The sequence below is a fragment of the Channa argus genome, chromosome 21 (genome assembly GCF_033026475.1).
Source record: "Channa argus isolate prfri chromosome 21, Channa argus male v1.0, whole genome shotgun sequence".
Taxonomy (NCBI): Eukaryota; Metazoa; Chordata; class Actinopteri; order Anabantiformes; family Channidae; genus Channa; species Channa argus.
In genome coordinates this window covers 17,002,650-17,029,217 of record NC_090217.1, presented here as the reverse complement: position 1 = coordinate 17,029,217, position 26,568 = coordinate 17,002,650, and the positions used below count along the sequence as shown (strand labels likewise).

At 40.2% G+C, this 26,568-nt stretch overlaps 2 protein-coding genes across 5 annotated transcripts in view; one reads left to right on the top strand and one right to left on the bottom strand.

The window, feature by feature from the left end:
• The first annotated feature begins 260 nt into the window (after positions 1-260).
• Positions 261-14,899, top strand: podxl (podocalyxin-like). Its single transcript, XM_067491043.1, has 8 exons — positions 261-742; positions 8,149-8,664; positions 9,194-9,636; positions 9,732-9,755; positions 10,996-11,128; positions 11,224-11,267; positions 11,390-11,509; positions 13,236-14,899. Exons 1-8 carry the CDS (start codon positions 667-669, stop codon positions 13,428-13,430), a joined length of 1,551 nt encoding a protein of 516 aa, XP_067347144.1. The 5' UTR covers positions 261-666; the 3' UTR covers positions 13,431-14,899.
• A 591-nt stretch (positions 14,900-15,490) lies between these two features.
• The window catches only part of mkln1 (muskelin 1, intracellular mediator containing kelch motifs), a 29,280-nt gene continuing 18,202 nt past the window's right edge, over positions 15,491-26,568 (bottom strand). For 3 of the 4 annotated variants that reach the window (XM_067491042.1, XM_067491038.1, XM_067491039.1), the window contains exons 11-18: positions 25,779-26,000; positions 25,543-25,672; positions 24,500-24,647; positions 24,142-24,256; positions 23,088-23,227; positions 21,770-21,872; positions 21,366-21,420; positions 15,491-21,013 (exon numbers count right to left, since the gene is read on the bottom strand). In XM_067491042.1, the coding sequence (XP_067347143.1) occupies positions 20,892-21,013; positions 21,366-21,420; positions 21,770-21,872; positions 23,088-23,227; positions 24,142-24,256; positions 24,500-24,647; positions 25,543-25,672; positions 25,779-26,000 (1,035 nt within the window). In that variant the 3' untranslated portion in view covers positions 15,491-20,891. The remainder of the gene's footprint in view (positions 21,014-21,365; positions 21,421-21,769; positions 21,873-23,087; positions 23,228-24,141; positions 24,257-24,499; positions 24,648-25,542; positions 25,673-25,778; positions 26,001-26,568) is intronic. The other variant, XM_067491041.1, reaches the window with a different exon arrangement.

Genomic DNA, 26,568 nt, shown 5'->3' with positions numbered 1-26,568 from the left:
TTTGTAAAAAGGTTGCAAAAATTGGACCATGAAGACACGGAGACTGTGTCAAAGCTCCGTTCCTCTGATCAAACAGCATCAGCCATGACGTGTCCTTGAGTCATGGGCCATTTTAGTAAAGAATCAAAATCAATGAAACATACATTCTCACGGCTTCCTTTGTTTATTGAAATCGTCCTGGCAGCAGCGAGTCCAGGGCTGCGGGGTTGGACCAGACTGGCTCTGCCCCTGCTTTCTCATGATAAGGAAGGCTCGGCCAGTTCAGGGGAATGGGCAGTCCTCCTGATCTGCTCCACACTGGCTGCTAACAGCTGAACACATGGCAGGAGAGTGGACTGACTGAGCACAATCAAACACCAAGCCACTGTGGGAGAGAGAGACGGAGAAAGGGGGGTAGAGAGACTCTTGGTGCAGCCAAGGAGACCGCACAAATACTCTTCCCCCAAATCCCCAACTCTGCCTAGAGAGAAGAGACAGAAGCAGCAGAGACACACAAAAGCATTCCTGGCTTTCATTTTAAAGGAGGAAGAAAACTGCTAACAATACGTTTGCCTCAGACACAAATCCAAGGAGAAAAGCGTGTCAGGTCTGCGTCAGTCAGCAAGCCAGCAGCATCTTCCCAGCACAAAAGTGAGGGATTGTAGCACAGCGCTGGATGAAGGATAAATGCATCTGAGAGGAGAAATGTGCAGCAACGGGCCGACAGCAACCATGAGGATCACGTGGACGCTGCTTTCCCTCAGTGAGTTGAGTTTCTTTTCACTAATCCTTGTGCACACCTGAGATGCTTCTGCGAGTTCCTCTCTCTCTCTCGTCTCTAAGTTCGGTGTCTTGGTTGGAAGTGAAGGAGCCCGTGTGTGTGAGTGCAGCATCCCTGCTGCAAAGATGCAGGGCGAATATGGCGAGAGAGAAGCAACAGGTGCTCAGAATACAGAGTTTTACTTCAGTAAAAGTGGAAAAAAAAGGTTTTTAAAAAGTGTTTAAAATGTTATCCAATTCAAAGTAACTAACTAACATAACAAAAGCAAAAGTACTCATTATGTAGCGGAAGAGGTTTGAATACTAACACAATAATGTAAAAAGTTTTTTATGCAAAAATTCTACTCACAGTAAGTTTTTAAAGTATCAAAGTATGCAAACGTTTTAGATTTTATAATGCTTAGACTGTTAGTTTGATCAAGAACAATGTGTTGTAGGCTATTTTACATGAACATAAAATCCTAATATGCAAAGTAACCGTATAATTACTTCAAAACTGTACATAAGTTTAAGTATTTTAGTTATATAATAATAATAATAATAATAATTACATCTTCTACTTACAACAATACTTAAAAAACTTGCAGTCAGATATTTGAGAAAAAGTCACAACTCAAATAAATTTTTTTGTGGTTCCCCTGATCGTCTTTGTAACCACCAATGATCTAATTCATCTACATTAAAGGAAGTAGCGGCTCTAACGTGCACACTCTTAGTTCACAGCTTGAGTATTTATAATTTCCTCGAGTTTGTACATAATGCTTCGAATGTTCTTTGTGCTTCTTTTTGCACACTTTGAGCAGATTCAGAACTGAAACATCTGCCCTTCCACCCCCCACCATCCCACAATTAAGAGCTCCCCAAGGCCCCCACTGCCTTTCTTAATACACACACACACACACACACACACACACACATCCAGAGAGGAGGAGGCTGAATAATGAAGTGTGCCCCTGGCCTCCCCAGCTCAGAGGCGAGGAAAGTGTTTTCCTTTAATTATGCACCTGCTCCACTCTCACCACTACAGTAGTTGACTCAGATGGGAAGCTTTTATTTTTGTGAGGGAGTGACAAACATTTGTGACGCATCCTCCAAACAATCTCCGTCCGACAGTGTCAGCACTTTCTCTAAAAACAGAAAGCGTGGCACCTTTCTAAGCTGCATTGAGTGGTTTTCGGCTGCGAAGTGACAGTGGATGTAAATGAGAAGCCGCTTGTTTCCAGTTTGCATTCATCTTGATGCAGTGAGTGGGAAAAGAGATGCTCTCGATTCGCATGATCACAAGGAACCAAGTCAATATTTCATTTATCTTCTGATACTGAGCCGCTTCCCCCTGTTTCCGCTCTTTCTGAAAATGGTTTCTTGTGATTCTCAAATACACACCCTGAAAGCTCAGTTGCCACATTTTCAGTGTCAAGTATAAAAGGTTTTTTTAGGGCGAATACTACACAATGATTAATACATATCAGTATTAATTTCCCACTGACAAACTGGTCTTGTGCTTTCTGCAACTCGAAAAAAACCTACATGTCTTAGACTACGTGTATCAGCTTGTTGGGAAAATGCATTTTCACTTCAACAGTAACATTCTGACAGCAGCCGCTACCGGAAAGATGAAAATGTGACGGCAAGTTACGAGCGCGGACGACCATATTGTTTAAACATCATCTGAATACTTCAGTTGAACTTTCGAACTGTTTCATCAAATGTCATCAAAAAAAAAAACAAAAAAAAAAAAAAAAACACTGTGGGTTTAGATTGTAGGAATGAGGCAGCATCCTGGGTTATCAGCCCTCTCCAGGACTTCCTAACCCCGTCACAGTCCGTCTTCCTTGTGCATTTGTGGGTTCACGAGTCTTCCCACTTCCTACAAGATAACAGCCAGTTGGGGTTCCAGGCCCATGTCTGACAGCTGGAGCGCGCTCGGCCGTGTGACTGCACTGACCACCGCACGCAGAATGGAAAACAATACATGGGAAAAAGAACTTGTTGTCCACAGCCCGGTTCCCAAGGAGGGTGTGGTGACAGGAGACGACCTCAAGCCACCTTTTCCTACTCAGACACAGGGAGCCTTTCCAGCTGGACGGGCTAGAATGTGTGCAATCGATCGGTTCTAGCAGAAATTCTTAAACAGGAGCCATGTTTGCTTTGATGATTAAACATTTTAATTAAACAGACAAAAGATTATGGTCTGAGCTGTTTAGAGCAGTGACAGGAATTGCGAGCATCAAACTTTTTCCCGGTATCAGTTTTTATAGACGTGTGCTCCATAACTTATCTACATGTGAAGCGATGGCTTCTATCACTCTGACGCATTGAACCGACTGGCAGCTGCTTGACTTTGAAGCTTCATGTTTGTTGTAATTTCATATGTGAAATAGGTCTGTGCAGAGCAGACTGGAATGATTTCGAGTGTCGTGGCAGCACTGGCTTGATTTCCAGAAGTTGAACGTTGGCAGCTTTAAGTTAGATTTGAACATGATACTGTTGGTGCAGTGTTATGACCACACAAGTGTCATTCAATCCTCTGAGACGCAGAGAGTTTTAAAGCAGCTGTTAGTGTAACACCACTTGCTCCATCCTGATGCAGTGGAGGTTGTTTTTAAAAGCCAGGCCGTTGCCGCCATGTGGAGCCTCTGCTTTCAGTAAAGCCGAGCGTTTCATCATGTCAGCTGCTGCAGATAAAGAGTCATTCTCCTCCACCTCGCTTGTAACCCCTCACTCCCTCGTTCTACCCAGCATGCCACACTGCACACCCAGGTGTCCATTAATCAGGCTCGTGGCTGGTACCGTCAGGGACTTTCACTCGCCTCTCCCTCGCACAGAGCCTCCTCAAAAACTCTCCTCCCTTCAGCTTTCCGTCCTTACTTTCTCAGCAGTCTTTCCATCCACCTCATCACTTTATGCCGCCCCCCATCCCCGTCCTTACTCCTCAACTTTGGGAAAACAGAAAATGGCTCAAGTTAACTGTGAGTAAAGTGTAGCTACACACAGGGTACAAACACATCACTTACCTTTTGGATTTAGTTTTGTTGCCCCTGTTTAGACAGATACAAACATATCCAGCTTAATATGTTTACTGGCATTTTTATAGCAACTTGCTATTAATGTGCAAGTGGAATTCATTTACATACAGTCAGATAGTTGTGAAGAATTCAATCACAACAACATTTTTTCTGCAGTGCCTCCAACGTTGGTCCCAAGAGCTCAATGCACTGTAATAATATGTTCATGTTTTTCCACATTTTTTTTTTATAGAAATATGAGCCAAAATCTTAATGTTGAAAGGTGCTGTCAACACGTTCTGTGACAAACAGACCTGCTCGACCGGAGAACACTTATTATTTCTGCTTAAAAAACAGGGGCAGAGCTTGAATTTCTTTGGCCACAGATTGAGGTGCAATGCTCGAAATACTGAGGCACATTTAGAAAATGGTCTTTTAAAGTTTAAAGTCAAATTTAAAAACCATTTTGTACAGAGTCAGCAGAGATCATCAACACCGGATGTTGCTCTGCATTTGACGAATGTGGAAACAATAAACTCTATATAAAGTGTTTGTTAAGTGCCAAAACTGGCGAATACGACAAAACAGTCGTTAACAAATGATTAAAAAAACATTTGGAAAAAGGTAAAAATCCACCCTTTGCGGGGATAATGTGCCTGGTTGCACCTGTTAGAAAATGTCTAAATGACTAAATATATGACTTCACCTTAGGTCCCCCCCCCCCCCCCCCCCCCCCACCCCTCCCCTCTGGCTCCATCCGTGTCGATAAGTGTGTTTTTTGGATTAGTTGGTAGTTGATAAGTGAAGTAGCTGAAGGGCTGTGCAGCGCGTGCTGGAGTGTAAAAAGTAAAGAAATCACGAAGTAATACAAACAACACGGGCGTAACATTTAGAAAAACAAATGCAAATACATTTGCAAATACAAATATATATTTCTGTGCACAAATACAGAAATGAGCTGCAAAAAGAAAATCAGTGTCCTGACAAGTATAGATACACTCGTGTGTGTGTGTGTGTGTGTGTGTGTGTGTGTGTGTGTGTGTGTGTGTGTGTGTGTGTGTGTGTGTGTGTGTGTGTGTGTGTGTGAGTATAACAAGACGCTGATGGATCTTTAACATTGAACTTTTCGTTCCGCTCCCAGAAACACACATGCCAGTCTGGTTTCCATGGATATGGGCCATGTTGTTTGTGGATAATGTGCACAAAGGTGCATGTGTAATTCTGTGTTTACATGTGCGCGTGTGTGTGTGGTCACTTATTCCCATGTGGCCGTTAGATTTACAGCGTTCCAAACCCCCTCCCCACTTTCTGTCCTGTCAGCCCCCCCCCCCCTTTTATTCCATTTACAGTTTCTTACCTCCCTTCACTGGAGTTTAAAGTCTCCAGCCTCTTCTGTCCTCCCCTCCTGCCCCTAACTACCACCCCTCAGTCCCACAGAGAGCTCAATTACCTCCCTCAATAGGACAGCGATGGGGGCTAGTTGAGCCCTTAAAGGCCTCGGCTGCAGGGGGGGGGGGGGGGGGGGGGCAATGCAGTGAGGGAGCAGCCCATGCTTACTTAGCTGCACGTGGAGCCAGAGGAGCCTTTGTATGAACTGTCACCAAATTAACGCAGCAGCTTTGTCCTGCAGCTACATTTATTTACTTGCGTTCATTGGCTCGCACGGTGCACGTTCACGCTCAGCTGCACATCAGTCCACAGTTACAGTCAGAATCCCCGGCAGAGTGTAACCGCTGCCAAGCACAGACAGTAATGGGACAATATAAATGCATTGCTAATACAGCAATGCTGCAAGACTTTGGGCTTTTCTTAGGTTTATTTTCAAGGTTTGAACAATCCAGCTGCACTAGATCCCAAACAGCCAGGTGCTTGTCATTTTGTCCACTTTGCAGTGTGTTGATGATGTGACATGTAGACATTGCAAATATATAACTTTAACTAGACTAGATTTTTACTTTTACCTGTCACTATTAAGTATTTCAATATTTAGACATTGGGGCCTTTCGGAGATATGAGATCAGGCCCCTCGTGGCCCCTCAGATTACATCGATGACATTGATGACAACAGTAGGATTTTAATAAATATGTAAATCACTAAAAGCTTCAGAATGTGTCATTGGTATCAGTGGTTAACACACACTCAATTAACTTTGTTTGCTTGTTGTGTATAATAATTATTATGACGTTATTTTATTTTATCAAGAGCAAATAATACTACAGTACTGAAAAGTGTTCAGCAACAGGAGGATAATTGAATGTCAACTGACCTTTGAGCTTTTATTTAATTTTACTGATGATGTTGATGATATAAGTAGAACAGAGAGAGGAGGAGATTTGGGGGCACAGTTAAAAATAGTAGCTGTACAGTTATTGCTTTGTATTGTTTGTCATTTTATTAGCTGTCGTTCAACAACGGAAGACAAACCAGGTTCTGCCACTGAAAGTAGGGGTTGGGACTGGATGGCAGCTTTGGATACAGAAAAAGGCTTTTGTCGCCCTCAATAAACATAAAGACGATTGCAGAAAATGTTTTAGCCGTAAAACAGAAGTCAAATGTCAGGTCAGATTCTGCTTTTGGACACTGCTGTAAAGTCCTGTGCGGATTCGTTTTCTTTGGACATGAGGTGGCGCAAATTGGTCCCAACGCTTCACCTACGAACCAAAAAGATACGATGGGGCCAGTTGAGTTTCCCGCAACTCTGAAACCACTTAATTTTAAAGAAGTCAATCTGGAGTAACAAGCTTCCTGCTTCTTCTGTGGTTCTATTTATAGTGAGCAGGACAGGATGCTACATACAATAACCACAATAAGATCCACACCCATAACCAAGGCGTGTTTTCAGTGTCCTGTAAACAATCCTCACCCGACGCTGCCACCAGAAAACAATGACCTTATCCACCCTGCTGCCCCCCCCCGGATTCTTTTGTGCTTTCACATGAACTCCCACTCTGTGATCCAGAATCAGATCTGGGTTATGTAAGTCTTCCTCAGACCGTCATAAAGGTGCTGGAGAAGAGGGGCATTACAAGTCCCAGATACTTCATCCGCAATCGATGCTGTTATTTCAAAATCTGTTTTGGAACTTGTAGGTGGCTCAGAGTTTCCTTTAGATAAGGAATGAAATACGCTGAACGTCATGTCGGCAGCTGTTTAAACACATTTTCAATTTTCATTTTCGGTGTGACTTTGTCAAGCCATAAGATGTTGACTTTGGCAAAACCAAACAATTGACATAATGTTCATTGTGATAGATGAACTGTTTCTGAGGGCTCAGCTAGAGGTTTCAAAGGATACGTCCATCTAAAACTCATATAAGGTTTTTGGTGTGGTTCAATAAGGTTTATTAAAAGTGGATGTCTAACGAGTATTTTAGTTGTGAAAGTTCCTATTTCCTGTGGAAGACACTTGACAAAAGACATCATTTTGTACTAAAGAAGGTAAAAAAATGACGGTAAATCCTGTTTCTTTGTTCATGAGGTCACCTTTTATTGTGAGACATTCTTAAAAAAGATTGAAAATATTTATTATAGGTTGCATATAGAAGGTTTTCAGAACCACTTTCACCTTTTTTTCACTTTTTTTTAAGTTGCAGCCTGATACCACACGTTTTTAAATTCAAGACTCAAGAGAGTCAAAATACATAAAGATATAAATATACATACATTTAAACATAAAAGAGGAACATTTTGTATCAAAGAAATGATGTTGGGGAGAGACTTGACTTCCTGAGTTTAGGGTTCCCCCATTTATACAGCAACTAATGTAAACACACTGTTCTTTCAAATAAATCAAAATATGAGTGTTTGTGTGTTCAGGTCATGTGGGTTATTAGATGGGAGAGATGAGAAGGATTCAAACGGCTGTTGCAGCGTCGCCTTCACTGCACCGATCAAGTATTTCCTCTTAATTAAAATGAGCTGCCGGTGTGTTTCTCCTAAGTGTATTTGTCCTTTTGCCACCCACCGAGATGTCCATCACGCTCGTCCAGACCAGGGAGGGACCACCTCTGACCTGTCCTATTACCGTGACGCATCTGTTTCTTAGCGGGCGACAGCACTCGCTGATCCTGCTGCTATCAGCACCAAGACTGTTTTTACTTCACCCCTGCATTCCTCAGCACACACACACACACACATACACGCACACACACACATGAGTCACGAGAGGTCATCAACAGTAAAAAACAGAGGGAGCACTGGATGCACTGGAAGTTGCTCCGCATTTGACGAAATCTGCCGTGGTTTTCTGATATTTAGAATAAAATATTCCCTTTGGTTGTTTTACGGAACTCACTGAACTTGAGTGAAAAATGAGCTGATTGGTTGGTTTTCATGTCGTCCATTTAAAAATGTGTGTTTGGTAATGTTTTCTCTCTCTTCATAGGCTTCCTACTTCATTGCATCTGTTCACAGGAGGCAGCTTTATCTAGTGCCACCACTTCATCTAAGACTGAGTCAGCTACTGTTCCTCAGTCCAGCACAGGCGCCAATTCAACTGGTACCACGAGCACTGTTGCTATTTCCGTACAACCCACAACAAACACGTTTTCTACTTCAGCCACATCGACGACTGCTCTTAAGACAACCAGTGCAGCCACCCCAGCCATGAGCCAGCCGGCATCAGACACCACCACAACAACCAATCCAACTCCAACCACTGCTAGTACAAGCTCTCAATTGCCCCCTGTTACCAACACCACTGAGCCAACTACTGCCTCAGTCACCAGCCTCCCAAATGGCAAGATTCCAAATGCAACAAATGCCCCGAGCAGCAGCCCGACGGCATCCTCCAGTGGTGGCAGCAACCCGCTTCAAACTTCAGACAACACGCTAAAGGTCTCAACATCCCCTTCCTCAACACCAGCGCGCATTCCAAATAATGCCCCCCTCACTCAAATGGGTAAGCTCCCAGCTGAATCCACCACACTCAGTCCAAGTTGATTGATTTGAGTCTGCACGATGTGTTAAAGGGTTTATCTAAAGGTAATAGAATAATTTAACCTTTAAATTAGCAACATTCAGTAAATATCTTAATAAGTTGGAGTCTCATTTTATTACATTACTTCCACTGCAGCTCAACATGAAACCACAGAGTGAACAATTCACTTGGTTTGACAACTATAAGCTTCAGATACACATTTGTACAGAATAAGTACTGTGGACATTTTTTAGTCTTCATACAGGCACTGGACTAATGTAAAAAGACAGACTTAAAAAAACTGTGACCCTGTGCTTCGACTTTCATCACTTTATTTTTATCCCACTGAGATCAACATCAACATGCTTTTATTGCTTTTCAGCTAAATTACACCAATCTGGGCTGTAAGCACAGAGTAAATTAAATGGTGTAAAGTTGTCAGTGGTTCGCTCTGAACGTTCTGCATCGTAACTTATAAACATCACGTTTGCTGTTGCTGTGTCATTAACAGTTACAACTACACTGAGAACAAACAACACGTCAACAGCAACAGGAACAACAGCAGCAGCAGCAACAACAGCAGCAGCAGCATCAACAGCAGCAGCAGCAACAGCAGCAGCAGCAACAGCAGCAGCAGCAGCAACAGCAGCAGCAGCAACGGCAGCAGCAGCAGCAACAGCAGCAGCAGCAGCAACAGCAGCAGCAGCAACAGCAGCAGCAGCAACAGCAGCAGCAACAACAGCAAAAGCAAAAGTGGCCTCACCATCAACTGTGGCAACTCAGTCCACCATCATCGCTGCCGCCACAAGGCCCCCCACCACAATAATACCCCCTGCATCAACGATGGTAACTACCGCTGCTGGTACCAAAACTAGATTTACCACCACCTCAACTCCCTCCACTCACTCCACCACTACAACCTCCACCACAGAAGCTTCGATGAAGACCTTGCATGTAAGTCGGCAACAAAGAAACACAGCTTTTACTCAACTTCAACATGGGTCATTAATGTTTTTCCTGATGCCTGTTTTCTGCTTCTCTTCCTGCAGTTTTCTCTAAACACCAGTCATGAGGTGAGATTTTGCATTTATTTGGACTTAAATATTTGTAACCTGAGTATTTCTGTGTACCAAAATAATACATCGGATAGGGAAGACAAATCCTGCTGCAACTCTAATCAGCCCTCAGCTATTGTCTTGTCGATGAAGGCAGACCCACACCCATCCACTCCTTTCTTCACTGACAATTACTCCCAAAGGTTCATTCAGTTTAAAGATCTACAATCATTGTGCAACACGCTGCAGGAAGCACAAGAACAATAAGAGATGATGGTTTTATAATGCGGCACCGTCATTTGCTTTTTGTGTGGCTGCGATGTCTGTGTTCAACTTTCATTTTTGCAAATTGATCCCTAACAAGACGTTTCTGGCATGCGAGCCTCAAAATCAGACACAGTTCCTTGAAGGATAAAGTCGCCAATAAATCTCTTGTTTTTTGTTTTTTTTCAATTTTTCTCTTTCTTTTGAGTTGTTTTGTGTCTCTTGTTGGTCATTTTGTGTTTTGTTTTTTTTATCTTTTTGTTGCTTAGTTTGTTGTTTGGACACTTTGATGATTTTCCATCTTCTTGGTCATTTTGTTACAGTATTTATTTTTTGAGGCTTTTTTTTTTTTTCTATTGTAACTTATCCTTTAACTTATCCTAAAACAAGTTATTATCGTTGTCCAAATACCATTACAACACACACACTGAGCCAACTTCATAACAAAGGCTGTAATTTATTCTTGATTCATTCAACATCCAGCTGATGATCTATTAACTAGCCTGTGACATAAAAGCACAACATTACAAATAAAGTTCAAAAATAACAACTGCCAAAAACAAGGAGGACTTCCTGCTGTAGGTGGGGGCTCTGGGTGGATCTCTGAACCATCCAGACTCTGTATGTCCAGCAACCACACAGGAAACAGTGAAGTCCACTATAAAAAGGATTCCAGTCACTGGGTGGAAAAAGTGTCTTAGCACGAACCCTTCCTGCCTTTCACTAGTTTCCTTCGTTCCCACACCTCTTTCATGAACTCACCCCCTCCGTCTCTCTAACTGTCTGACTGTACCTTCCAGAGTAGAGCAGAAATGATCCTCCCAGCGCAGGAAGATATGACCTCAGCTGTCACCTCTTAGTCTCCTGTCCATACTTTCTGAGAGCAGAGTTGGGGGCCTGGCGCCGGCTTCTCCGCTCACCAATAATTTCATTTATTTAAAAGTGCAACATGCAAAGTGGAATAATTACATCTCTGTGATTATGGTGTTTTCAGAATGGGGAGGAGAGTGAAATGGAGAAGGTTTGCAGAAAGCTGTTGGCAAACGTGCAAGAGGGTAACTGCACCCTGATGTGGAGACACGACAAAGACAAAATCCAGTTTGACTCAGTGGAGATATCTGGCAAAGGTAATGATCCTTCTTGCCTTTACAAACATTACAGTTCAAATCTTGGAAAAAAAAAAAAACGTCTGCAAACAAATATAATCCCATTTCTTCTGCAGTGAAAAACAGCCTGGCGGCCGAACTTTATGAAGAACTCACCAAGGTAAGTGGGGGGAAATTAAGAATGGGGGCTGTTTTCAATTCACGGGAACACTTCCACTTTGCAGCTGGACTCAACGCTACAATGTGAAATGATGTCGTTTTTCTTGTGTTTCCCCCTTGAAGAAAGGAAATGATAACAAAACCTTGATAGCCATCCTCGCCTCCTGTGGAGCTCTGCTCATCATGATCATCATCCTTGCTGTCTGTGCCTCCCACCACCGCAAACCATACAACGAGAACCAGGTCGGTGCATTAATGAACTCTATCTCCAAACTTGGTTCAAAGATGTTCCTACATGAGTGAAGCATAATAACCTTGGTGACCTCTTCACCTAGCTCTTAATACCTGCAAAAGTAAAGGCATTCCCATCAGCTCAGCTTGACTTTGTGCTCAACACTGCAGTAATTAAGTATTACTTCCATTAAAACTTCCGTTATTGTTTCAAAGATTCAAAGATTAAGAGTGGTGCTGTTTCAGAAGGTAGTAGTGCACTACAATTCATTCATAGCACATAAACGCGACATCATCTCAAAGCCCTTTGCGCAGTAACAGTAAGACGTCACAGAATCATAGAGAAAACCCAACAAATCCCCCTTTAAGCAAACATCAAGCGAAGGTGGAGAGTAAAAACTGCCTTTAATGGAAGAAGCCTCCAAGAGAGCAGCCTCAGGGTGGATAACCATCTGCCTCCATTGGTTAGGGTGAGTGGAACTGGGGCCGGAAAGGGGGGGCGGTATTTGGTTCTTACTGGCTACATGTTGACGTTGCCCCTGGTGCGTGCTACTTACAAGAAAGTCACTTAAAGATAGAAAGGATCTGCTAGATGACTTCTGTAGTCTTGGTGGGTGTCTGCCCTAAGCCCTAAGAAGCATAACTAAGAGATGGTTCCGAGTCAAAAAAGGAAGGTTTCAGCTTAGTTTTAAGCCCCCCGATCTCGAGCTGGAAGCCGGTTTCACAGGAGAGAAGCTTGATCATTAAAGGATCTGCTACCCATTCTACCTTTGGAAACTATGGGAGGCGCAATTTGACCTGCAGCCTGAGACTGAAATGTTCTTATGGAATAACATGATACACAGGTTTTTAAAGTACAATGAAGCTTATTCATTAACCTGGGGAGGCAGGGGATCCCTCTCTGTACTGTACAATGCATCTTAAATACTCTGATTTGCACAGGACGTTTTACATTTACCTTCCTTAAAGTCGTTGTATTTATCGCACGTCCCATTACCTCAAGTTGTGGGTGTCGCTGGGAAATGTGAATTTCCCATTGGGATGAATGAAGTGTATCTATCTAAAAGGTGGAGTGTTTAAAATTCTGGATTTTACAGGAAGCCAATGAAGAGAAGCTAATGAAATTTTGGTCTCTTTAACTTATTACAGTCAGTACTCTGGCGGCTGTAGCTCAGTTGTTGAGGGCACCGACCACAGGGTGATTGGTTCGAGCCCTGGCTATATGTCAAAGTGTCTCTGGGCAAGACACTGAACCCCTAACAGCCCATTCCCCTCCCCAGCTGTGCAGTGCCAGTCCAAGCCTGGCAGAAATTGGGGAGGGTTGCGTCAGGAAGGGCATCCGGCGTAAAAACTGTGCCAAATCAACATGCGGACAATGATCCGCTGTGGCGACACTGAACTCACAGGATAAGCTGAAATAACAAAAAAAAAAAAAAAGAAAGAAAAAACTTGAAACTTTGAAATAATTGGAGCCTTTTCAGGTTTAAAAAAAACAACAACAAGCAAACAAAATAATGTTTAAATACATAAATAGTATCAAATCTAAAAGCCAACAGCTCAGTGAGTGTAGCACCTCTCATTCTGTTACATCACACAGTTCGATTCTCAACAAATCACGATTCACTTTTAAAAACCACAGTTCAGTCGTTTAAAATGGCACCAGCTATTTTGCTTATATATTTTAAAAAGTCACACTCAAAAACATGTAGTTTTTCAAGGCTCCTCTTCATCCCTGCAGCAACACCTGACAGAGGAGCTGCATACCGTGGAGAATGGTTACCACGACAACCCTACGCTAGAGGTGATGGAGGTGCAGCCGGAGATGCAGGAGAAGAAGACGGCGCTGAACGGCGAGTTCAATGACAGCTGGATCGTCCCTATCGACAACCTACTGAAGGAGGACATCCCTGACGTGGAGGACACCCACCTCTAGACACCGCTGGGGACAAAGGAGGAGGAGGAGGAGGAGGAGCAAGAGGACACTACAACGGGAGCTGGCTTAGGTCCAGCCAAAACCTCTATGGTATAAAGTAGAAATGATGATCAAAAATCAAACACTTTGAGGATGAAGAAACACTAAAATCAGACACAGTGGCCTTGGAAGTGGATATGTTTGAAATGTCAATCACTGTTGTGCCTGTACAGTAGTTTTTGTATAAGTGTGACTTATGTCGAGCAGTTTGACTCAGATTCCTTGTCCTATTTTTATTCAGGTATGGTTCCATTGAGATTCCAAATCTCACCTGACATCAACAACATCTAGCTGTTGTTCATTATTTCAAATGCACTAGCAGTGTATTATATATTTGTTCTTGTGACGAGCGTGAGAAAATGTAGCCGTTTCTTCTCCTGTGCCCACAGAAAAGTTGCTTTGTACCTAAACACCAGCATATATGGTGTTTTTATGTTACATATCTTCTGCATGCCGGGAGGAGTCAGGGGGATTTGGCAAAAAGACCACTTTGTGTTATCGTTTGGTTTCCAGGGGCCTAAGAAGAGGATGATCAGCTCGGCGGTTCTAGACTTACTTTCATAGATGACCTCAGGATACTTTCAGAATCCTGGTGATTTTCCACTAGTGCGTGTCAGCGGTGAGGAAACTGCCAGAGGCTGTAAGAGCCCCACTGGTACCATTTAGCACTAAACTTAACGACGAAGACACTGCTGAAAGCAGGTGGATCTACAGAAATAAGACAAATTAAAGGATGAATGTTACACGTAGGACGGGTTTTGTGGTTGTGTGCGTTTTCCTTTCATCTTTTTTTTCATGTGACCTTGGCCTAAAGCTGCTTTTAGGTGATTGTCAAAAATGCTCCAGCTTCAATCATATCATTTGTTTAAAAAAAAAAAAAAAAAAAGTTAGCTATAAAATTAAACCAGAAACATTTTCAGGAGGCAGTCAGATTATCAATTAAAGAGCAACTTCACCGATTCTTTTTTCACTTGCTGCCAATTCTCTAATTGTGTCGGTGTCATACTCTGAACTGTTTTTTAGTTAGAAGCAGTGATAGAGGAAAGTTTATTACAACTTTCTACTACTCCTGAAATCACAAAGAAAAGACGGAAGCTAAAAATTTTGGAAGCCATGCTATTTTAAATTCTAGATAAATATTCACAGGCTGCAGCTGTACATTACAATATTTCCTGTTTTTTCCTGCTCACTATGATAATAAAACTCATATCTTGTCACTTTGTTATTTTATACTAAATTACAGACAGAATTTTCAAACCACTTCATTTTGAGGTATAACTGAAAGTGAGATTACCTGAAATTTGGACCGAGCACTTCTAGTAGGACCATTGGCAAATCTGCTGTAACAGCACTCAAGTAATAATAATGTGGAATTATCTGAACACCAATAGAAATCTCACACTGGCTGTTACAATGAGTATTTTTCTTTTCTTTTTTTTTTTTAAAAGGTGCAAATCATGTTGAAACTGTGCACTGTGAACAGAAACTTCTACCTAATGTTACTTTTTCAAGTTGGTATTAATCAATACACATGTTGCATCAATAACTGCTGCATCTCTAGTTTAACACTGTAAATACGCTGTAAATTGTATAATCACTGTTGCTGGAAGGGTTGAGTCATCTGACATTTCAAGTCAGTGCCACTGAACTGTTTTCCCCCCCGAATTTCACAATTTAAATCCCTTTAAACCAAATAACAATTTTCATTTATTTTCACTTTGACTATATACAAACACACAATTGAATTTTCACCTGCAATTTAGCCTCAGTACTTTTATTATAGCTGTGCCCTTTTCACCAAAGTAAGTTACTTGTATTTGATATATTTATGGTTTGTCTGATGAAGGCAAACGGCAGGGGGTCTGACACACTGGAAACTGTAAATTGTTGGTTGCCGTGGCGATCGTGCGCAAATAAATGGAAAGTTTCTCCACTTTGATTCTGCAGCGTCCTTCTTCTCTACAGCAGTTTGCACAAGCCACCAGGGGGCAGAAAAAAAAATTTAAACACTGAGTCAGAGGTTAAGAAAACCTGAACAAAATACAATCTTTATTCATTATATACATTACATACAATGCAATACTACAGGGCTTTCTACACGTTTCCTGTATTCACAGAGTACTGATCAATGATCTGAGTACCACCCTTAAAACCCCTGAGTCCCACTGAGGGGTCGAGAGGAGGGCAAGATTGGAGGGATTGATGGGACTTAATCCATACAGCGAACTTTTTTTTTTTTTGTGTCAACGAGATTTACCCTATAAAGGACAGTAGTATTGGGCATTGTGTCGTGTATAAAGGTGCTTTCACTGTGTCTTTTTCACACCGTTTTCTTCTGGCACAAAACAAAAATAAATGCTACAGCACACAAAGTCATTAATCCCCTCACACAGCTTTTCATTTTTCTCTGTTTTCTTTATCGAATAATAAACAGATGTTGTTTTTTTTCCCCCCATTTCAGGGCAGAAAATCATGGGCAAAAACAAACCTGATGATGCACATCTTTCATCAAAGCATGATTAAATAATTCTATACTATAAAGCAACATCCCCAATGCAGTAACTTGCTACAGGGTGTTATTTTCCTCCACTGATCAATATTTAGTTTAATAAGTATTTAAAGGTTTTCTGACTGAATAGCAAATGATTTCTGTCTAAACTGTCTGTAAAAAAACAAAAAGTAAACACACCACAAAAAGTAACTACAGTGATGATGGGTACAGCAGCAGAGCACCCACAGTCACAGTAAACCACTTCGAAGGATTCGAATAATAATAAATTCTATTATTTTTAATATTTATATGTATTTTTTAAATTGTACAGTTGGTTGCCAAAGTCTGATCCCTTACTTTGAAATACTTCAACATTAGAATTAATGAAAAATGTTCAGAAAAAGTCTGAGATTACATTTTTAAACCAATTTATGACAGTGGGTGCATTTTATGCACCAAATTAATTTTCTATTATTTTACAATACATTTTTATAGTACTGTAATTTTTTCATTTGGACTAACAGGATGTGCACTGGTATTAAGTTAGGTTTAAGGTCAAGTTTGTATCCACCTTCACTGAAATGGCACATAAAGAGATGCAAACCTGACCTTAATCATAACTCTGCAATTGTTCTTTCATCATCAGAAGTATGAAAAAAAATGATCAAGGAGTGTGTTCAAAACAATTATAGCAGGATAATGAAAATTAAATTATTACGTTTTTTTAAGTTTGACCCGCCTTGATGAATCAAAACTTAATTTTAATTTCTGATGAAGGAAACTTGTACTAGGTAAATGTGCATTAACTTTTCTGTAGAAAAAAAACACAACATGTTTTACTCTTTCAAAATAAGGGAAAGCAAACTTTTCCACCCGACTGCAGGAAAAACACGTACTTCATCTATTTAAACAAAGACAAAGGAAGTGAGGGATTGTGCCTCATGGCTGAATTCACCAGATACTGAAGGGCATTCAAAGAAAAGCATCAAACACTTAAAGGACCATACCACTATTTGTTGTTCTGCAGATTCCACCTATTTGACACCGATTACGCCTCAAATGTTGCATTATTTGCAATTTGGGAAAAGGACATTTTTCAAAGATTGAAATTAAACATTAATACTACTCATGTCTGCACAATAAATATAAATGCAAACAATGTGTGTTCAGGGACGCTACCAAGTGTTGCTCATGACTTTGGAAAACCACAAACCACATTGGCTGGTGAGCAAAAAGTCAGTGTCAAGCCCTGGATCCGTGACTGTAACATCCCATGAAAACATTAGACCTAATGTGGTGATGGTCTATGTTGTTCAGCAAATTTTACACAAGTTCAATCATGCATTGCATAAACTCACAAAACACCAGTATGGTCCTTTAGTTTTAAAAATAAGTGCATACGGTGAAAACAGGGGGGGGGGGGGGGGGTCCTAAAAGTTAAGCAGCATGTGTGTTTGTTAAACATGACACCAAATCAATCCTAAATAGTGTTAAACACAAAAGACAGATTATTTATTTATTTTTTTTTAAATATATTTGTCAGCGTTTTTAGCTTTTGCCCTCTTGACACATCCTCAACGAGCTCCAGGCTTAGAGAAAAAAAAAAAGCTGATCCTGATTTCGCATACATCATTTACAAGTTGTGGTTAACGGTCAGAGGTGCTAAGGATGACACGTCGTGTAGTGCTGTTTGCTGCTGGGAGATGCAAGCATTGGCGGCTTCCATCTAAAATGTTAGTGGTCAACATTTCCTCTGTTAGTGCCTGGCTGACTGTCATGGAAGACAATAAAAAAAAAACAAAAGTGAAAGGAGGTAAGCAGTAAGCACCAAAGAACATGGACCCCACAAATCCAGGTAGGACATGGTAGCAGCAGGTAAAGTTCATCTGTTAGGACTCCTCTCCTACAGCTGACCTCTGAGCTCCTGATGGAAGACATTAGCAAACCTACCAACTGGTAAACTCATACACTGTCCTTTATTCTTTTTTTTTTTTTTTTTCCCATTCATGGTAAACTGATTCTCATTTACTTCCTCACCCATCTCATCTCAATGGAGAACTTTTGGATTTTTACTACAAGTGTCATCTTCGTCATTTCACATTGTTTAAACTCACAAATGAGCAGTTTTACATTCCTCTTACTGGAATAAATCAAGTATTAGCAGAAATAATAAATAAGCTGAATTGGATGATGGCCACAGAAAGCTTTCCTGCATAGTTCACCTCTGAGAAAGAACCACTAACACACAGAGGTGCTGGGTTAAGCCACAGTTTAAACCAAATGAGGTCTGTTAGATTAGAACTGAGAGTTAAAATAACAGCAACACGTTCTGTTACTGGGAAATGAACTCATACCACTGACATCTTTTAATTCTGTTTGGCTGAAAGGTGTGGATTAACTTTTAGTAAATTAACCCCTGTTCTCCTCTTCCACTATTTTGGAAAAATGGGATAGTATTAAATTAAATTTAATGAATAAATCAATGTGTAACCAACAATAGATGATGTTGTGTTTTTCAGTATAAAATGTTTGACACTATATATTTGGCCATTTGAATCATAGTACGGAAGTTAAACATTTAAACGGGTTTATTTCATTAAAGCTCATTTGTAAAAGTAACTTAAATGGCAACTATTTTGATAGAGACGTATTTTCTCTTGTTTCAAGCAGTAAAAAAAATAAAAAAAAAAAAAAAAAAATTAGAAAGTTTGTTGGCGAACTGTATGTTCTATGGCTGTAAAGGACGACTCAGACCTTTAGATACACTCCTTGATCAGGTTTCTTACTTCTGATGACAAAGAAACATTTATATTTTCATTCTTTTAAAATGTCGTGATTGTCAGGATGTAGATTTGATGTTTAAAAAGAAACCTATCTATATTAATTCTAATATGGTTCTGAATTCATTTAGAATGCTCACCCCAATTTTTATAATTATTTATAATTATTTTTTATATTTATAAAATAAAAAAAATTCTGCATCAGCGTTGGCCACTGAAAAATAACCAATACATAATACCACATACATAATACCATATGTATGTAATACTTACATATGTAATACATATATATATATATATATATATATATATACACATATATATGTATTACATATGTATATAATACCAATGTGACATCACCAAGTATAAACATTACCTAGTTCTTTCATCATCATCAAAAGAAAGAAAGAAAACTGATCAAGAAGTGTAGTTAAACAATGAAAAGTTGAAAAGTGCAAAACTTTGCACCCCCTTTGTTAAATTAATTAAATGTTGATTTTAATTTTGGATTTTTAAATAAAAGGAAGTAAACTTTTGCATCCAACTGTACCACAAACATAATATCAGAACTTTTTTTTTGGAAAAGAGATGCATTTTTTGCAGCTTTATATTACAGATTTTCCCCTCGTCATTCTGCTTCGATTGATAAATCACAAAAAGTAAAGTCATATTTCTCTGTTTTTGTCAACAGTAAGGATGCAGCCATTTTGTCTGAATAAACTTCATAGATACTGACTCGTCACAAACTGGAACTGAAGCTCTGGTTAGTAATTCAGTGTGAGGTCCTCACTGACCGACCTGTACACTGCAAGTGGTGAAGTTGGAGCTCGTGGCCAGAAAGGAAGGAAGACCCCCACTGAAACGCGCAAGTGCGAGTAAACACGTTTCACGCGACCAATAAAAAGCAGCGTCTGCCTGACTTTAGGCTGATGAAGGCTTTTACTCAACACTGCGTGAGGGATTCTAAAGAGGCAATATTATGCATCATTTCAGGTTTAGATTTTATTTTTTGAGCTTCAACTTAAACAGTTAAGGGAATTTCGTTCTATGACAATACGTGTACTGGGACAAAGAAAGTTTCTGCCATCTTTACAGAACGTTACAGCTAAAAACATGAAACAGCATAATATAGCCTCTTCAATGAGAAAGGGAGAAAAATGCAGAAACAAAAACAATATCACGGCAAAACAGACCTGACATATTTTTCAACTGCTGTTGTCACCGGCATTTCATTCACACGTACACCAGTTTGTTTCAGTTCTTCCCAGTATGTTATGTTGAGTTGCACGTGTGGAGCCAGAAAGTGGTTAGTGTGAACACTTAGTTTTGGATTAAGAGGGACAAGAACATAATCCAACACTGCATCTGCTCAATCTGGAATCTTAGAAATATTTCCTATATGTATATTTACATATTGTGTACACTACTTTTATAGTTACAGTCCATGAATTATTAGGGAAAGAAATTCAATTTCACCTTGTATCGGCCACTTTTACAGGGATAACAAACAAAACCAATATCAGGTATATTTAGATATATATTAAACTTAATCTTCAAGACTAACTCTTCTATTGTTCTTACATGTCTTTTTCTGCAGCTCGATGAAAAAATTGGTTTGGCAAAAATGCTGAAAATAAACTAAAAGTACAGAAAAGCTGGGAGAGAGGGAAGTCATTTCCTGTTTTGTGATTACACTTTTCTGCCTTTAAATAAATTAAATACCAGTGAATAACTTAATGTTTGCAGCAACTGGCCTGAACGAACATCTTATCAGCCGTTTTGTCTCCCAAAAGTGGAACGATGCCTGCGGTCGACTGTGTGGGTGTTTGTTTGTTCAGAGCACAAACTACACAAAAAAAACGGAGGGAAAAAGAGAAAAAAAAAAAACAACCCACAGCGTTGTTGATGTGTGTGTGTGTGTGTGTGTGTTTACTAGTGTCACCACCTTGTTAACGCGACCTGTGACAGCAGCAGGTCAGTGTGATGGAGATGGAGCAGTTTCAAATGACGCGTGCTCCCACTAGTGCGCATCAGCCATAGCAACAAAACGTCCATGTCTCCTCCGTCTCATCCGGTCTATGGGTGGCGTTCAGTCCGTTAGTCCAGTCGGTGAGGCGAAAAAGTACGAGGAATCAGAGGAAGTGGGAGGGGCTAGAGGGTGATGAGGTCTACCAGGTTGCCCTTGGGTGGGGTCATGCTATCCGGAAAGAAGTTGACGAGCGTGTCAAAGAGCTGCGTCCGCTGGGCATACGTCTGGTCTACATCTGAGAAACCTGACAGAACCCAGAGGAAACACGGAACAGAAATTACTCAGTAATTCTCAGTTCCTTTGAATGTATTTTCACAGCCTGAAGAAAAAAAAACAAAACAATGATCGAACAGAGGTAGGGATCCTGTAGCAGTATTTAACATATAGCAAAGGAGACTTTTCTATTGAGAAAGTAGCACTAGGTGCAACAAATCGTCCAGGATTTTCTCTAAAAATCATTTTAATCTTCATTCATATAAGTCAAAAAGGGTGAGATTTGCGGAAAAATTCTAACCATTTGAGATGTTCAAAATAAATGTAACATTAAACAAAGACAAACAAAAAGAATAATAATGACAGGTCAGAGGTGTTTATACCTAGAGGGATGAAGTCAGAGCTGGACTTGAAGAGAGCAGAAGGCAGGAGCTGAAACTGAAGCGCAACACAACACGTCTGAGTCACTTTAACAGTCCACAGTCATCACTCAACAGTGGTTAACATGCAACAGTGAAGAACAAATAGCCTGAGGGACAATTGCTGCTGCTCCAAGATGCTGCATGAAAAAGAGGGACAATACACCTTCTGATCGAACTTCCATATAGACAGCTGATTACTCTGTTGCTGATCTGTTAGCGTAGCTCTTAGCCTGACTTCAAGTTAGCTTTGCTCAGTTTAGCTTTTTTACCGCCGTCTATATTTGTGTCTGTCTTACCTGTAAAAACTACACCCACACTGAAACTGTACTAAATGGAAATGCTCAAAGCTGGTGTCCACAATCTACCTCTTTGGTCTCATCAGGGTCTGTGTGGTCCACAGTGCGTGACAGGTCATTTTGGAGATACTTCAGTGCACTCAGTGGCTCTGATTGGGCTTTTTCCTCAAACCTGTTCAATCAAAACACAATCATGCTAAATGTGTGAACACAGTAGAGCTGCAGTTACAACAATTGACCACTAGGTGGAAGCACGATTCAAGCTTCAAAGAACTCGGGAAATTTTAAGGCTTTGCCAAAACATTTCATGACACAAACTGCTAGTGTTTGTTACTTTTAATCTTGAATACTTTTTTCTCTATAACATTTCATCTACAATTCACCTCATCAGTCTGGATGTAGAAACATGTAAAATACGTGAATTGATAATATACCTGAGTTGTAATATAGGGACTAATTTCTAATGAATAATGTGTCAATTCTGCAGCACAATGATACAAGTAGAGCTTATCAGAATATCAAGAAATAGACCAGAAAAAAATATTTTACATATTACTCTTTTTGAGTACCTGCCACATGCCACATGCCAAAACAGAGAGAACACTTTGCTTGTAAGTCCTAAGCAAGAAAAGTAAAAGGTGATGAACATATTTCATTCCATTAAAACCCACAACCCTTTATTATTCTTGCCCTTTGTAACAGCTGCAACACAATAGGTATAAACTAAATTATAGTAATAAGTAGTTCAAATAAATACATAATCACAAAAACTTTCTCTATACTCATTCACTTTTACACCGTACCACTTCTAAAAGTCAGTAACAGCATTAGTGCACTAAAACTGTGCTCCAGCTCTCGGTGTCCTCCAAACATTAAAGGACTCTTCGATTTTATAACAACACACTCCCATTTCGGAACCATTTATCCAGTTAACACACTACCGGTAAAAAAGGAAAAACAAGAAATAAAAAAAAGCAGGAGTGGCAGGAGTTTCATAAATAACAGAGTGAATCAGAGTTTACTGGAAGGAAACAACACCCAATTCAAAAATAGTAACCAGTCATGTTGCAGGAGACAGAGATAAAAACATAATCCCTTGAGCAGATTGCGAGTAAGTCAAGTAATAAGCTGTGGCTCCATTTTCAGATTGGCCCATTAATCACTCACTATCAGAAACAATGGCTGCACAGATACACGGTACAGTCAGTTTTATTTTCCACTGTTTAAAAAAAAAAAAAAAAAAAAAAAAAAGACCTCGGGAAACTCAGAGGATGATGCCATGGGCAGTGTTAGCACTGATAACAGAAGATGAGACTCAATTCAACAGAATACAGTGAAATGAAAGTGTTGGGTCTATATATTAAAAAAAACTAAAAAAAAAACTGACCTGTACTTCCTGATGAGATATCTGCAGTGGCGGAGCAAGTACTCTTTAGAGGGTCGACAGAGTTTGAGGGACCAGAAGTCATCTAGACGCATCTTGGGAGAGCAAGACTTCCCAGGGTTTCCACCGAAAAGGTAATGTACCTGGAGACACAACAATCATTAATCAAAGAGTCTTTGTCAAAGACTGGTCAAACAAAGATCAGGTCACAAATAAAGCTGCATTTATCCTAGTTTTGTCAAAGTAGTTACACAAGTACTCGAACCTTTGTTAATGCCCAGTAAGGAAACTTGAACACAGAATAATTGTCAAATGAAAGTTGCATGTTTGAAGAAGCCTTTCACCCAATGCAGACACCTCAAAGTTCACTGTTCACTTTGCCCACTGCAATCTTTCCTTATCGTTTGTTAACTGTTAGTAGGGTGTTTTCTTGACACCTGCCTGGGCATGAATGATTAAAGGTAAACACAAAACCTTTAAATTTAACACTGATTGAGTAGTAAATAATCGTTTTGTAAAAGATAAAAGTTTTTATTTGTGGTCATATGCTGATTAAATTGTTGCATATAACTCAAACATGTTTTCAGCATTTTCATTTTACATTTCAGTGCACAACATTTTTCAGGCAAGGTGGCAGGAGGGTCATTGAGGTTTTGCATGCCCACACAAAAAAGTTTGGGTATTTATTTCTCATGCAGCACCTTTGGTTGGTAAGGGTCAAGTAAAACAAAGTGAATATTGACGTATGTAAGATGTATTTATTGCACACAAATGATTTCTCCTGCATGTCTCACTAGGGGCCCTTAGTGAAAGCCCCCTGTTCTTGTTCTTGCTTTCATATTGTTTTGCAATTTCAGAGCAACCTCAGAAGGAGGAGATCGTCATTCAGCACCAGACAGGTGTTAAGAATCAACAACCGATGAAGAAGTGCATTTCCAACACAGCGTCAAGAAAAGAGCGCACCTTCAAAAATGTGTCACTATTTGAGTATCTGTTGTTAACTGCGTGTGATAGTGTAAATGTAAGTGTGTTTGAGTGGGAGCTGTGTGTTTGTTACCTTGTGCATCTCATCGTAGACCAGCTGGTGTGCGAAGCGTGGACACGGCTCTTCCTCCTGGAGAGCCTTATTCGGGTTTTCTTTCACTGCCTGGTCATTCTTATACACACAGGACCTGAGCGGGAACGCATATAAATACATTTACACACACATTGAACATTCTGTGGTATAACCAGCTACGTGCACAGTGATCAGGAACTGCTCTGAAACGGGCAAGTATTTGTTTAAAGATGTGAGCCCGTCTTGTTACAATGTTTAATGCCTGGTATCTGTTGTTGCAAAAGTATTGTCTGCAGGGCTTTGCAGCGACAATCACAGAAGCCTTTGCTGCATAATTTGGGTTTCTTCTGTTCCCTACCAGTTGTTTCGTGCAATGTCATAAATCCAGAAGGAGTTACGGACGTTCTCCTCACGTTTGTCCTTATCTTTGCTAAGACCAGAGAGCACATGGATTTCATTTAGCTCTGGGTCAATGGTGGCTCTCTGGGTAAAGCCCGTCATCGGCACTGTGAAATAAATAACAAAAAACAAAGGGAAAGGTCAACTCAGGACATAAAATCATTTTCTTCAACAAATATGAATCAGTTAAGATTAAGTGTTGACATTGATAAGAAATGGTTGTTCATCTTGGTGTCACCTAATTGCATTTATAATCAAACTTCCTTCTCCTTGAAAAGCAAGTAGCACTGTTATAGAATTATATTATTACATAATTAAAAATAATACTTAATAAGATGCTTGATTCTGTCATCAGCTGTTTTCCTTTGCTGACCTGTTCTGGGTATGTTGCTCTGTTCACCAGTGATTTCTTTCTATTTCAGGACATTTCGCGTGGGCTATGAACATGTTTGTGCAATGCCAAAACACGGCATTTCCCCCAAGTCTAATACCGTGTGTGTTAAACACTCAGTAGCCACTTAATTACATACAATTCAATGTCAGTTAATAGTTTTCAGTTATATATAATTATTATGATATAGTATCGGTTTTTGAGTCGCAAATGTGAGAAAGGTGGAAACATTGCTGTGTGTTTATTATTGAGGTTAAGTGGGTGGTGAAATTGTTTGGAGGCCCCCCTCATTCCTTTTAAATAGGGTGACAGAATTCTTGACAGAGCTGCTGATTGGACTGCAAGTAGCAAGTGAGTGTATATTTATTATATTATAGCTTTCTTGCAAAACCTTTGGACGGCACTGTTGTTAATTTGTTTATTTTTTCTTTGCATGGTAGAATTTTAACTTGTATTTTCAGATGCAGTGACAAATTGTCTTTATTGACGGTTTTTTTCAAGAGGTCTGCCTGAGTCCATGCAGCGGTTTTATTTTCCTAAAGAATTTTTCTTGGAATAAAATGTGCTATAAAAATATTTTGCTTCAGTTCAATGAGGTCTGACAATCATACCCATTCCCGAGTCCTTCTTAGTGCCATCAGATATGATCTCAACATGGTCTCCGTCGACATCATAGCTGAAGAAATCATTAAGGTATGTCTTTGACCTCTGACCTCCGAACACGTAAAGACAGCGGTTTCTCTGTGGAGGATAAGGGACACAACAAAGATGGAGAACAATAGACATCATGATCAGGGCAGCAGAAATAAACTCAAAATGTGTTTTCAAACAAGCTGCCTGGACTCACTGTATGGAAAAGCATGCAGTGCCCGATGCGGGACTGGATGTCCTCTGGCCCAGCATTACACGAGTCCTCACGCAGTAGGCTCCATGTTCCTGCCTGGCAGTGGTAGGAGTATAGGCCACTGAACTGGGGTTCTGAAGTCCGACTGTCCTCCACACTGCCGTTACAAGTCAGGATTCGACCACCAAATGTGTAGATCATGTGCTTCTCTGAGTCCATGCACATCTGTATGAAGGGCAGGGAGCAGAGGACAAAAGTGTTGAGGTTTTGAAAGAGGCTTTAAGGGGGAACCGAATCATTGACACCCACATAGCTCTGACTTCAACATCATGGAACTCCAATGATAGCACATCGCTAATTAGATCGACTCAACCCCTTCAAATCCAACATGTTATCTTGATTATACTTACTAAAAACTAAAAATGTATTTTGTTGCCAGGACAACAAGCTCAACATGGGTTGAGAAGAACTAACAGATCTGTGCTATAAGACACCTGGTGGTTTGATCTAGACCATGTATCCCAAAGAAAACACAGGGAACCATTTTTTAAACAAATTAACAAACTGGAAAGTGGGTTTAAAGCTGCAGTAAAGCTTTGACTAGGATAGAATTTTTAAACCTATAGATTATTTGCTCTGGTCAGAATCTATCAAAAAAAAAAAAAAGTACTTTCCGTTACTACCGATTAAGACAATAACTACAGCATCAGGTTTCAGAAAATCAAAAATTATTTTTATCTTGAAAACTGCAGGATAAGATGTAGACAGAAGCAGATTACAAAGTTATACTGTA